Source organism: Cavia porcellus, unplaced genomic scaffold, assembly GCF_034190915.1.
Source record: "Cavia porcellus strain 051 isolate PalLab524CR breed Dunkin Hartley unplaced genomic scaffold, mCavPor4.1 scaffold_22, whole genome shotgun sequence".
In the NCBI taxonomy this organism is placed as follows: domain Eukaryota; kingdom Metazoa; phylum Chordata; class Mammalia; order Rodentia; family Caviidae; genus Cavia; species Cavia porcellus.
In genome coordinates, this window is record NW_026947505.1 from 17684831 (window position 1) to 17699071 (window position 14241).

A 14241-nucleotide genomic window follows, 5' to 3' on the forward strand; every position below is an offset into this window, starting at 1 on the left:
TATGCAATGACACAGTGCTTTGACTGGCAACATACTGGCTCTTGTGAACAACTGGCCAGAACCTGAGTCTTAGGTCCTTTTGTTCTAGGTCCTGTAGAAAGCCCCAAAGCCCCACTCTACTCAAAATGTGTGTTGATCAGCATCTTCTCTAGTTATAAAATAATAAATGATTACTACAAAAAGCCTAGCAGAAACCATAGAGGCATATTGCTAGAATTGTTCCCACCTTAATAGACCTTAGGCTGACCTCTCTTTAGTTGTTCTCTTGGTATTGAAGTATACTTTTCTTTATTTAGTTTTGCATTTATGATCTCATGTTTGATAGTATAAACAGGCACCTATTTGCCCATTCTGACTGAAAATTAAGGTTTGGGGTGCTGGTTGTTTGTGAATCACATAAACCTCTCCCAGGTATTGGTAAGAAGGGAGCCAGCAACTGTATAGAATGAGCTCGCGTGTGACTTTAATGGCTCTGTGGGCTGATAAAGAATTCTTTTCTTTTTACAAAGGCAGCCTGTGAGTGCCCATCAGTGCAGCCCTCAGAGGCCATTGCTGGGGCCCGGTACTTGCTCTTGGATCAATGCAAGAGGCTCAGACGGAATCATTTTATACCTCTCATCCACACTGAAGTTGTAGAACTTTTATTCTGGACTGAAACCTTTGAAAAAGTCCTTTAAACATGTTTGAGGGTGACTCTACTAAATTTTTTTATATTTTTCTAATATGTGAATGTTCCCAGTAGGCCACACAGAGTAATGTATAGGTAGTCTCTCTTAAAAGAGATGAAATCAGAGAAGACTGTGCGTTTCACTTTGTTTTCTCCAATTGGTGTGTTCGTTTTGCTCATCACAGCTCTATTTTGATGATCTTTGCAAGGTTAAGGCAAATATTACTTTTGAGCTAGGCAGACTTACAGTGAAGAATTTGGATATATGTTTCATTTTCATGGCCGAAAATGTGGATCTATTGCTTTGATTTGAATCCTTGATAACTTACAGTGATATAAATGTCCCAGAACATCACAGTGTTAGATTTAAACTCAGACTTGGAAGGTTATATTCACCTTCTGGAAACATTGTGACAACTCCTTCTGCTTAAGTGCAAAAAGCAATATGTTACAACGTGTGTGTTACAAGTCTGGGGAAAGGATCTACTTTTGTCAAACCAAGGCTTCCTGCTTTTCTTCTCTTGTGCCAAGCTGTGTTTATGTCTATATCTGGTCTCCAGTGTGTAAGTGTATTTCACGTGCATGTAAGATGTACTATGATGTGGTTGGAAGCATGGTGACTGAGTTTTATTATGTGTATTGATGCTGTTTAACTGTTACCTGCAGAAATGTGCCATATCTGATATTAAATGTGTAATTTCATTATTGAGCAAGAAAAAATATCTTAGATAGTTTTTAAGAAACATACAAAGATGAAATATTGTTCCCGAGACGACAGGTTGATGGGAAATCATATGTGTTTCCACTCTTTGTGGTGGAATTTTATTTTTTTCTGTTTGAATTGTAACCAGTCTTCTGCAGGATTTATTTATTTGCAGGAGTTTGGGGTGGCATTGGGATTTTTAAGACAGTATTTAGGAATGATGAATGAGAATTGACACAAGTTTTCAGCTGTTTCAATTGAACCAGGGGCTGGGTCGAGGATGTCTGAAGTCTGCACAGCGAGAAGATATTTTGGTGTCAGGATGTAATGTTCTTCTGTCTTAGCTCTGTCACCATTTGATTGGCTATTGTCTGACCTTTCTTTCCTTAGCAGTTGCTTTTATTAAAAAAAGTAGTTTGGGCTAGGCATAAAGATCTTTTGGACAGCCCCAACCTTACAATTTTGAGTATCTTTTAAAATGTCAGAAGGCTGATTGTCATAATTATAGGTGTTTGCTGAGTCTTTGTACTGAACTAGGCAAGTTACTAAATAGAATACAGGAAGATGACCTTTTTGGATATTTTCACAGCATATTTTAGGTGCACAGACCATTTTAGAGCTAGAATATTATTTAAGGAAATATTTTGCAATTAGGGTGAGGCACAAGGCATTTGAGTGAAAAGTAGGAATTTCTGTAGAACAATGGTTCTGGTACCACAATGGGCATCTGTTGAAACTTAGGACTCCTTATTCAAAATTAGTTCAGAATAAACAGCTCTACTTCAAATTTTGGGTAAGCTTTATGAATTTCACCAGAAATTCTTTCACAGAGATAGACTATATAACCAATGATATGAAGATGTTACACTCAATGATACCAACATTTTGGAGAAGTAGAATATTTCCTTGATCCTCTTTTGCTGTAACTTATAAGATAAACCAGGTTTAATGTCTTTTTGACCAATAAAGATTTTGCTTGTTACCATATCAAATGATCTGCAGAATTTTAAGTTATAGACTTATTTCCAGTGTGTTAAAATTTATTTCTTAGGAAAGCGGGAATACACTATTCTTTTTTTTAAAAAAATGAACTTTGGCTTGCGTATTTAAGAAAGAGGTTAAGATGTTATTCCCAGAAAACAGATGATCAGTGACAAATCTCCAAAATCAATTTTAATACAAAGCTATTTTTATTTTATACATTTTTGCACTTTCATTTTGATAGAAGCAATTGCTGAAAACCTTGTTTCTCAGAAGTCTGCTGTGACCAGGAAAGTAGAAACCACATAACTTGCTCTGCTGGACACGGATAGGCCTGTGTGAAGTCCAGTCTATCTAGAATCTTCCACACCCATGAGTTGGAACAGGGTCAGGAATGCAAGAACTGTTCCTCTCCCACTTGTCTGAGGAGAAACAGACTTGCCAAAGGGTTCTGAGATGTTTGTTTGCAGAGATATTATAGAGGAGATGTTTCTCCCTGTACTAGGATACAACCGTGGCATTCAAATCATGGACTTCAGAAATTTATCTAGCATTTCAGCTTTCAACCTTGGCTGACATGCCTAGTTGTACAAAACAATTCTGCTGTTTTTTTTTTTTTTTGTATCTTTAGACATGAAAAAAATTACTCATTCAACAGACCAATTGGAATTCCTTTTAAATATGCCAAGTTCTACCAGCATTGAATTCTTTAAATTATCATGATGGATTTTCTTAAAAACAGAAACTTCCCCATGAAATGCAGTCAGAGATATTTAGATAGACTCCAGAAAGCTAGTGAAGCTCTGTGTCGTAAAGAAGGACACTAACATTTTCCTGTGTTCTTAATGCTCCATTTGGGAGGAGTCATTAAAGCCCCAGCTCTGATGCTGATCACTTACATGGCTCTAGGATGGTTGTTTTCACCACCAGTGTGCACACCGGTACAGAGTGCTGACCCACAGTGACCTGTGAGTCTCTTTTCCTTCCCAGAGAAACACAGCTCACAAGGTACGCTGTTGGATGTCTGAGGCATTCATTCTGAAAGTAGAGTATGAGGAATTGTTTTTCTTTGGAAAAATTTTGCTTCTCCACTTTTGAGGAGCTTTCTAGCAATAGATATTCCTCAAAGGGTTTCTGGACAGAAATTCTTTTTGATAGTATCACTTTGTATAGTTTCATCATGGATTTGTTCAAGAAGAATAGGATGCCTATTCTGGAAACTACTGGAAAATGTCAGTGGAATGCCTTTATTCCACTTGTGTTTCTCCAGGTCACAAATCACCTCATTGTTGTGCTTTGACTAGCAGTGTTCTCCAGGTGTTTTTGTTTTTTAGCATAACAAAAAGGTGAATATCCTCCGTAGTCCATGTCAGGCCATGACTGTTATGTTTGGAAAATCTAAACAGAGATACAGTTTTAGATTTTCCCAGAAGGAAAATTCTCCCTCTCCAGAATGTTCTTCTTGACTTCATGTTTTCGGTTACAAATGTTTGCTCCCAGCACAGTCAGTGATGAGTTAAAGACTAAAGGAAATATTAGGGTCGTTGTATTTTCTTTTCTTGAACAGTGTTTAGTTTGGGCTGGTCTTGATGTAATTGTTGGATTTCCTACAAAGTTGAATGAAGTTAAACCTTTTCAGGTTTGGTCTCACTTGACCCCTTCCAAGGCCTTGTGGTTGACAAATTCTATACACTTTCAGGTTCACAAATCTACTCTGTAGCTGTCCCGTATTAAAGAATAAAGAATATTCCTAATTATAATGGCCAGAATAGTTTCATTTCATGGCAGCAGAAACAATGTTAGGATAGTGTAACAGCGATTAGAGTGATGTGTATGCTGTACCACACTACTCTCGTAATTTGAGATAAAAATAAAATTTCACACTGTTAGGAAAGAAACCAAGGTACGCGTGGGTGTCTGAATGAAAATCTTTAAAATACTGCACTGACGTCAGTATTTCAGTTAAAAGTTTGAAATTTGCTACAGAGTATTTACCTAGTTATTCATACGGTTCTTTTCATAAATGAAACTGTCAGTTCGTGACAGCTGTAACCTTCATAACGTTTCGGTGCTTAGGCTCAGTGCTCACAGAAACCAAGGCTGACATGTCCTGCCAGCTAGGTGCCCCCCCCCCCATTACTCCTTTCTAACGTAGGCAGAATTCCAGAATCTCTTAGGTTTGTGATTGAATACGAGTCTATGTGGGCCACGTCTGGCAATAACAAGCACTTAACTATTAGCAATTACTATTTATTGGTAAAAACAAAAACCCTCCCCAGCCATAAAAATACTTTTTTTCTACATGTTTGCCAAGAAGTCTAAATTAGCCTCTGCCGATAGCAGCTACGCATTATATCAAGCATGGCTCATATTTTTCCCTTGGAGGAACAGTTAGGAAAATAACTTTGAAAATAATGCAGAAATCTTTAGAGCTGTCCGGAGAGGGGGGCACTTCATTCCTTGTTGCTTCAGATAGAATTAGCAAGGGCTACCATTTCCTAGAAAGTCAGTTTAGATTCTATACACGGGGAGTTTTCCAGTGCCAGTTCCTCAGCACAGAATTGGCTAAGATACACACTTTCAGGAGTTACTCTTACAAAGACCCACCCAGGCATCAGAGAGCAGAGGTCAAAATACTCCCTCTGCAGTAGTGAACGCTACTTTACAAAGGTACTTTTCATCTCTTTGGTAATGCCATAACATCACACTTGATGATTAATTTACTCAAACTCTTGTTAAAATATTATTATAAATTGGCTTTAACTTCGATAATTGAGAAATCATTTTTACATGGGTTTATGTCCCTTTATAAGACTTACATTACCTTACAGGGATTAGAGGAAGGTACACTTTATCCTTACTTAATTCCTTCAAAGTAAATCAAAAGCATTGTCTATAAATATGTTGATTTCATAATTTTGGTTCCATTCAAATAGAATTCTGCATTATGAAGTAAGCTTCTACATCAAAATACAAAAACAATAAATTCTGTGATAGCACTCACACTGAACCCAGGAAAATTTCTTTCATTATTCTTGAACAGGGTTGTCAGGTCCTCAGCCCCAGCCGCACCATCTCCATCCTATTTTTAACAAGCTGAGTACAAGGATGATTGGCTTCCTTTTCCTTCCTGTGACCCTCAGTCCCCTCCATGGAAAGAGAATGAATGAAATGCATGTTTAAAGTGTCCTGCGGTTGTTAATTACTAAGATGTTTCCCAACAGGAAAGTATTTGGCATGCTTACAATAGTTTACAGCATCAAAATCTTCAAGGACACAAGGTTCTCAGTGTTTCTTTAAAATGATTGAGGAAAGGAGGAAGAGCATGTGCTTATGTGCAAAGTGAATGAGGAATAAGGGCTTGATTGGGGTAAATCTTTATAAAATTCAGCATCCGAAAAAGTAAGAACAGCCTTATAAGGAGCCATGTTCGTGGTTAGGATTGCAACCCTGATGACATAGGAAAATTCCGGAACTATTTTTAAAGTACTTGAGTGTGTATACCTGAGGCTGTATGTACAGGGTATGGTCCTACCGACTAGCCACCTGTGGCATGCACTACCTCAGAGCTGTAAAATCAGAGATTAGTGGAAGGAGGGGAGAGGGGCCCAGAGGATTTCCATGTCCTTGAAAATGAATAGGATTCAAATTTCATGTACTGTACTATGGAAATCAGTTTTTAATCACATTTTATTTGCTGCCTCACCGAAATTAAAAAGCATGGTTACTCTGAACTCAAACATTAGTTTGAACTCATAAAATAGTTCCAGGCCAACCTCTACATTATGAGTGTCATTAAACAAGTAAAGAGACTATAATTAGGCAAAGGTTTAACTTAATTATTGTTCTGGTTACAAACGGACAAAGTTTGCTTCTATCCTGAATTGACTGATTCATGACTGTTGGTGCGAGTCCTGAACTGAAGACGGGGCAGAGGAAGAGGGGAAAGTAGAAGAGAAATTGAGGAAGAAGGTCAAAAGGAGGTTCAGGGACCCACAGGAAGGAAGGGGCAAATAGGAAGCAGGGAGGGAACGAATTTCCAGAAGAGAGTGTGGGCGTTGCCTTCAGTAACTGCACCCCAGTGGGCTCACTACTTTTGCATTCTGCAGCACACAACTACCTCAAGAAAAAGTGTGAATGTGAGGAGCGTGAAACAGTTTTCCACGTCAGGACATTAAACGTGTCCTAACAGCAAAGTATTTGGCATGCTTTCGCTAGATCAGAGTATTAACATCATCCAGGGCGTGGCCTTCTAAGTGATGGTTTAAAATTGTTGAGCAAAAGAAGTAAAGGTGTGCTTATTTTTATCAGATGAGTTTTCATACAAAACAGCTAACATGGGATGAGACACATCATGCTGCGGGATTTTGGTGCAGAGAGGGGGACACTGAGGCCTTGTCCCCAGACAGCAGCTTTATCCCTGCTGGCATGAACTCAGCAGGCTCGTATCCAAAGGCTGAGCACTGAGCATGGCTGAGTTGCATCCTTCTATTCAATTTTTGTGTCTTTGTCTCTCTTCTATGGGCATGCGCTAACAGCTTACAGTCTGTTTGGGTATGATTTATGTGATGGAATTATAGCAGAACTACATAGATGTGCACAGAGGTTGATACTGCTCTCTTGTAAACAGGGACTGACCTGACCCGTCTGGAGGGACCCTACCACCCATGTCAGTGATGTGTGTGCTCCCATGTCCCATAGCAGCACACTCATAAAGGCTGAAACTTGTACAGGGACTCTACATCCATAACCGGTGAATGGATGATTACGATGTATTTACACACAGTGGAGTACTACCCTGTTGTAATGAAGGATAAAGCTGAGTCATCTGTAGGAAGATGGATGCATCTCAGGAGCATAGTGTTAAGTGAAGTAAATCAGACATGAATTTAAATACCACAAAAAATCACTGTGAATTTAAATACTCTGTGGATTCCTTTATGTGAGAAAACCAAAGTATAACAGATGAACAGAAAGGATAACAGGGAATAAGGAGACACATCGTTTGCACGTGGAACTAAGACCAAGAGATGGCGAGACAATGAAGATGGGTCACCTCTCCGCGCCAGCTTCCCACGAGGGCGGCGTCATTGTGGGCTGCAAATGCACACAAACAAAAAGTTTAAAAACTAAAAAACAAAACATGTGCCTCTCCCTAGTTTGAGCTTTATTCTTCCTCGTATATTTTCATTCTGCCCCAACTAGTGAGCGTATCATCAGTGTTGGCTCTGGGGCGTTGGGAGGGAAGGCAGGGCAGGCAGATGCCCTAGTTCCTTTCAGAAATTTTGGCCTTAGACACCCTGAGTGGGCCAGGGGAGTGGAATGTCAGACAGTTCAGGGGAGGGAGGAGCTGAGCTAGAAGCCTGCTGGAAGCTGGAAGCCAGCACTTGGTTACATGGCTCTGAGGTTGGGGCTGGGGGACTAGATAAGAAGTGGAGGTGGTGAGATTGAGCTCCTAATTTGGGATGGGAAGGACCTGTAATCACCTCTTTTTGAGGAAGACTTCTGTAAATGAAAGTTCACTGCAGATAGGACAGGGCTTTTTCCTCACAGTTTTAAATAATACTAAGAGTGAACCATGTTTGGGGAATGGTGAAATCAAAATCCAGCTTATGAGGAACCCCACAGGAGTCCAAGGAGATCATAAAGATCAGCAAAGAACTTCCGGTTACTAGGGCTGTCAAAAAGAGAACTTTTGGGGAAGACAAAATCTAGAAACAGCTGGCACTTTTCAGAAACTTTAAGCTTGTTTCTTAAGACAGAATTTTGTTGAAAGAGGATAGTTCAGATCCAGCTTTCTGCACTCAGTAATGGTATTTAGTAGCCTGTGCTTAGCCTGATTTTCCTTACTTTATTGGTGACACCTATCCTTGTGTCTCTGTGTGTGTGTTGTTCACAGCAGTGCACAAGTGTATGCACACACAGGTGGAAACACATGGTGGATGATACTTTTCATTCTCAGCAATAACAGTTGACAGAGCATTGATAGCGATCTCTTTCTGGCATTGAAGAATTTTTCTGTAAAATGGGATGGGCTTGGCCGTGGCTCCTAGAGAAAGAAGACATCCCCAAGCACACAGTAATTCAGGGGGGGCATTTATAAGCCTCTGCAGAACTCTCCTGTGGACCATATGGCCCAGGATTGCTGCTGCTGTTTGGGTTTTGCTGTGGTTGGCGTCACACTGTTCCTGAAGGGGTTAACAAATGCCCTTACTCATGTTACATGAAGTAGCAGAAATTATCAGATGGAAGCAGGAATTGGGAATGGGGGAAGGCGCTGCAATGATCCACTGTTTCCTGACCGGCACAGTTGTGCTTACGTGGATGAGTTAAGAATATAGGCCTCAGTCTCCGCAGATCAGGATAATTCCCTGGTAGGTGCAGCCGGACCCCCACTGCCTGAGCTGAAGCCACTCAGGCTGGAGTTGCTGGGGACTGAACAGTATTGTGAGTCGCAGCTTCTAGCAGAACAGGCAGGAAGCCCAGGCTGGGAGACACCGCCCCTGGGAGGAGCCGGCCCATGTTAATGAGCAAGTTGCCTGACAGAGACAGGAACTCCGTTCCCCTCCGAGTCAGGATCGCAGAAATTATGCCCCTTCTGTCACCATGAGCTGGCTCTCCAGTTCCCAGGGAGTTGTGCTAACTGCCTACCACCCCAGCAGCAAGGACCAGGCCGTGGGGGACAGCCATGCAAAGCAGGGCGAGGAGTCCATCTCCTCTTCCAGGTAAGCCCTGGCATTGGAAAGCCAGCAAACAAAACCAAGCCTTTTACCTGCTTCAGGGAAAAAGTGACAGGGAAGCTGGGTGGGGAGAGAGAATGACCTCTGCCCCCTGGGACCCAGCCTCCTGCCTCAGCCGAGGCGGTGCGAGGTGTAGTTTTCATGTACTTTGCCTCAGCTCCAGCCCCAGCTGAGAGAGCCCACAGAAAGCAGGCACAGGAGCTTGGATAGGGCGTCATGGCTCTCAGCAGGTGCATTTGCAAGCGCTGGGAAGATCAGATGACCATATTTGAAACACTTCCTATGAGATGGAATTCTTGAATGGGCTCAAGGCTCGGCAACTGGAACTGCACGCTGGGAAAGTCTGCCAAAAAGCAGGCATGCTGCTCACTGTACAAGCTGTTGTTGTTGGTTTTTTTTTTTTTTTTTTCCCCTCTTCACTGAAAGCAAACCTCTTAGGCAAACCGCCCAAGACCCTGGCCTGTGGCAGTATGTTTCACATTCTTTTGTGTGTATGTGTTCTTTCCCTTTCTCAGTGGAGTTTGCAGAAAGGAGTGCTGGTTAGGAGGTAGAATTCAGCTGCTGGGGTGAAATGTGGTTAATGTTAAATCACTTTATAGCAGAGAGGGCAAACTCTATGGACCACTGAGGCGCAGAGGGTACCTTTCTCCCTATCTGTGTACTTTGTTCTGTTTTCCAAAGGTTTTTTTTTTTCCCTTTCTCCTCTTAGTGACCTTCTCACTAGCTGAACATTTTTACATCTAGTCTTAGATATAAATTGCAAATATTGGCCTGGAAGATTGCAAAATCCAAATGCTGACACGTAGCTTGGGATACTAAATTAGTTATCAGTAAGTACATTTCCTCCTCAATGCTTAATGTGAAGAAGAATAAAGCCTTCTTTGTTGTTATGTGACTTATGCCTATATACTAAGTGGACATAATGCCTTCTTTCATTTGTTGTAAAATGCCCAAATATGGAGGTGAGAAAATAAGAGTGGCTGTGACAGACACCCTGGGTTGGACCCAGGCTCACAGGACTTATTTTCTCATGTGTTAGCTCCAATATGTATCCACTGGATGAATTCATTGCCAGAGATAAAAGAGAATTGCTACTTGTGCATGAAATATGTCACCATATTATTTTTGTTGCTTGAAGTATTTTCTGTGAAAATCGTAACTCCTTTTCATGAATTTTCTGTAGAACCGTAATGTATTAGTAATCAGCAGCACCAACTCTGTGCCAGCTGTAACTTGGCTTCTCCACGGCAGGCAAAATTGCCAGTGTTGTGCCAGCTCAGCGTGTTCTCCACTGGCTTTAGCCAGGGGCAGCAGGAGGAGCTCAGGCGAAGCTTGGCTTGTGAGAGTGGGTAGAACCATAGGGACCGGGGAGTCTCAGATCCAGGGATTCCTTCGCTTCTTGCAAGGGCTGCAGTTCTAGGATTTGCCTGGAGCTACATGTCCAGTTCCCTGCACTGTTTGCCCTGCGTCTGCAGTTTGGAAGCTTGTTGTAGGTTGAGCGAACAAAAGAGGGGAAGGCATTACATTATTCAACTATGTTGAGGCAGAACCAAGAGGCACTGCAGGGGGCTAGCATGCAGCTCCCCAGGCAAGGGGCGCTCACAGTGTGACAGAGGCCCCGTCTGCTCCTGAAGAGTCCCTGGCTGGCTGCCATATTGCTTGCCCATACTGGCCTCAAGTTCCCACTTGTCGAATTGGAGTCCTAGGGATCAGTATTTCTTTGGTTGGAGTAGAAGGAAGCCTGCTATGAGGGTAGAGAGGGAAAGCAGGAAGAAAAGACAGACCTCTCTAGCTTTTCCTTAAGCATGGACTATCAGAGAGGCATAGTAGCTTTGGGAGGCACTTTGTGTACCCTGAAAGGGCTGAGATACTGGAATTGGCATGGGGTGGGGATACTTGGGAAGGAGGAGTGATTTGAGGATGGGGGAAATCTCGAGTGGCCACCTGAGGAAGGCGGTGACGACTGGTGTGGGCTGCTGTGCTCGAGTATTCGAAGGTTCAGGGTTCCGAGGGGTGAGCTTGGAGCCCGCTGCCTGTTTGACAGCACCCTGAGAAGTAGCACCAAGAGAAACTGCTTAAGAGGGCAAATTAGATTCTGCATTTCTTATTGCCTATTAAAAATGGCCAGAGGTAACACCAAATCTGACTTCTTATCACAAGATTTTATCTTTTCTGAAGAATATGAGCTATTTAATCAAACATTTAATCTTTGATGAGCTACTTAATCAACTATTTAGTAAGAAAAGCACATATATACATAATACCATTTAAAAAGTATAAAAAGTTACATATATACATTTATTTATTGAAAATATTTTGATTTTTAGCTTTGCCTTACTAAATCCTTTTTTCACTATATTGGCCTTTTGGAAAAATGGGATGGCAGGTAATTAATATTGTGTAAATCTTTTAGTCTAAAATTTCTTCCATTCCAATTATGCTTTATCAGAAGATGTTCAGTGAGCCAGGTTTAAGGAATTCCTCCCACTCCTGACTAAGGCCTCTCAGATATTTGTAGAATCTTGTTTTCACTCTTTTTATTTTTTAAATGTGTTCTCAAAACCTGATTTGAAGCAATATGTTAACATTGCTTGCTCTAGCCGAGCTGTCCACAATCAAATGTTCCCAGAGAAAACCACTTTTTTATGAGCAGCTATATTTATAAGACTTTATTTACATGTTTTCCAACCAAGCTTCTTAATATTTACTTTTTAAAAGTAATTTTTCAAAGGAAGGCTATACTTCAGTCTATTTTTTACACTTCTCTCTACCATCATTTCAAGAAGAAAATTCCGATTGCTATTTTTATAAATATTTTAACATTATATCAAGTGATATTTTCTTCTTGCAACTTTCAACTCTTTACCTGAACAGGTTGAGAATTAGATATTTTTACATCTTCTTTGAACAACGATGTGGCATTCGTGGAGCCTTTCTGACCCCATTTGCCATTGGGTGGGGAGGGCAGGGGAGGCTAAGCTACAGTGACATAAGCCCTGTGACCAGCTGCCGGGGTGGCAGCCCTGTCCTCCCTCATTCTGCAGCAGGGTGACCCTGGACATTAAGTCTGCTGTAAATCAAATTCCTACCAATTCCTCACTGGGATGACTGAGCTCGGGCGGGGAACACTGTCTGCTACTTTAACACTGGGTTAAGAAGAGAAAGAATATTCTTGCTTGGTCCAGGAGCATTTTTGCTATATGTTAAGCTGTACAGGAACAGTCTGGCATATTTGAAATGAACTGAAGTTGAGGCCTTTGAAGTATGAAAGACCTGGGAAGTGTTCTTTTCTTCCTTGGCAATTGTTTTGCTTGGAAATGGGGATGGGCCCAGGGAAGACTTGGGCTACTGATAGGCTTTGAGGTCCTCAAACCCTGACTTTTAGAGCAACCTTGAAGGTGGGTGGATTCTTTTTTGGCAGCTGGTCTTTCTTTTGTCTCTACATTTCTTCCCTCCACCTGTAAGAACTACTACCCAGCATGCAAAGGGAGAAGGACTGCCCTCTCCATAACATTTATATTAGTTTCAGAGTCTTTCTTTCTTTTTGGTGGGGGGCAGTGGGTCTTGAGACTTGAACTGAGGACCTTGTGCTGCCAGGCAGATGCTGGTGCCACTGAGCTATGTCTGAAGCATTCCTGACTTCTATAATCATAGCTCTTTGGTCCCTCAGTCAATCCAACATAACCTTCAAGGTCTTGTTGAGTCACAGCCAGTTGTCCAGATGCTGCGTTATATTGGGGAACTAAATGACCACTGTGTGGGGAGGACAATGGAGTTTGAAAACCTGAACAGGTGAGGGTGGCCATGCAGACGCTGGGAGCAAACATCCAAGGCAGAGTGAGCGTAGGAAGTGTAGGGGCCTTAAGCTTAGAGGAGGCTGTAGAGCAGATTCCCACAGGAGCCAAGAGCCCCATATAGCCGGAGGAGGAGAGAGAAGAAAGCAAGGTAACAATTGAGGGTCCGTGCAGGGCTTTGGGAAATTAATTTTATGCTGAAAGTTAGAGGCAGAGACACTGATTGAAGGGCATTTGAGCCCAGCACAAGTGGAGCGGATTTTGGTTCTGAAAGTTCCCTGTGGCTGTGATGTTGATTGTAAAACCGTAGAAACAGCAACAGCACTCAACAGGCGAAGGTGATGGTGCCCTGGGCCGAGGTCCCGGCACTTAGGTGGGGGGGCAGTGGGCAGTGAAGGTCACATCTGCAGGATTTCCTGATGGCTATGGCACGCACCCAAACAAGTATAAAGAGCACTGCCAGGCTTTGGTCTGAGGAATTATGAGGACAGAGTTGCCATGCATTGACAGGGGAGAGATTTCCTGGGGAGTAAAACAGGGTGGGCTAGCCATCATCGCAAGCTCAGCGCTGGGCATGCAAGTTGGAAGCAGCTTTTTGAAAGACGCACAAAGAGAAGGGCACAGTTGTCTTTTTTGAAGAGATCAGCATGGTTATGAGACACTCAGAGCATTTTAAAAACCTACAGTTTTTCCTTCTGGATTTGTGTGCGATCTGATAGTATTGTGGTGCAAGAGGGCCAACGTGGTGATGAGCTGTTGGGCAAAGTTAATGAATGCACGTTTTCAATTTTAGAGGATTTAGTGACAATTTTTTTTTTCTTTTTCAACCTGTCCATCCAGATTATTTGGTCGGTCTCTCTAGTCCTCAATTTCATGGCATACAGATGCCTTCTGAAGACTCATTTTCTTTACCAGGCATTTTGGAGATTCTAGCCATAATTCCCTCCTGCATTGCTAAAGGAGGTTCCTCACGGGGCAGCAGGTTCCTTACTGGGTGTTTCATATCTTCCTTTAGGAATGAGATATTTGCCTTTTAACTGAGGTCACCTAGGAGGCCTGTGATTGTTGTGCATCTGGGTGAATTATTATAGAACTTACTAGACTTATGCTTTTCAAATGTAAGGGTTTAGAAATCACAAGCCCCCATCCCTGTTAAAACGTGCTGAAAATTTGCCTTGTTTCCCATAGCACACCTGTCCCTCCTTGGGGTGCAGCCGTCCTGTCACTTTGTGTCTAAGGGGGGCTTGCTTCTACTTCTCAGTGTTCTTCTGGTTGCCAAGGTTTGTTAGTGTTTTCTGAGAGTGTGGGCACGAAGTGGGTTCATAACAGTCGATGATAAGCTGTGTTTCATAATTG

The 14241-nt window shown here is 42.1% G+C and overlaps 1 protein-coding gene across 3 annotated transcripts in view; it reads left to right on the forward strand.

The window, feature by feature from the left end:
• The window catches only part of Arhgap18 (Rho GTPase activating protein 18), a 177374-nt gene that overhangs the window by 47440 nt on the left and 115693 nt on the right, over nucleotides 1-14241 (forward strand). The window contains exon 1 of one of the 3 annotated variants that reach the window (XM_013151040.3): nucleotides 8872-9076. The exons of the other annotated variants lie outside the window; for them this stretch is intronic. Coding sequence (XP_013006494.1) covers nucleotides 8958-9076 — 119 coding nt within the window. The 5' untranslated portion in view covers nucleotides 8872-8957. Of the gene's footprint in view, nucleotides 1-8871; nucleotides 9077-14241 lie in introns of those variants that run through there. 3 annotated transcript variants of the gene reach the window in all.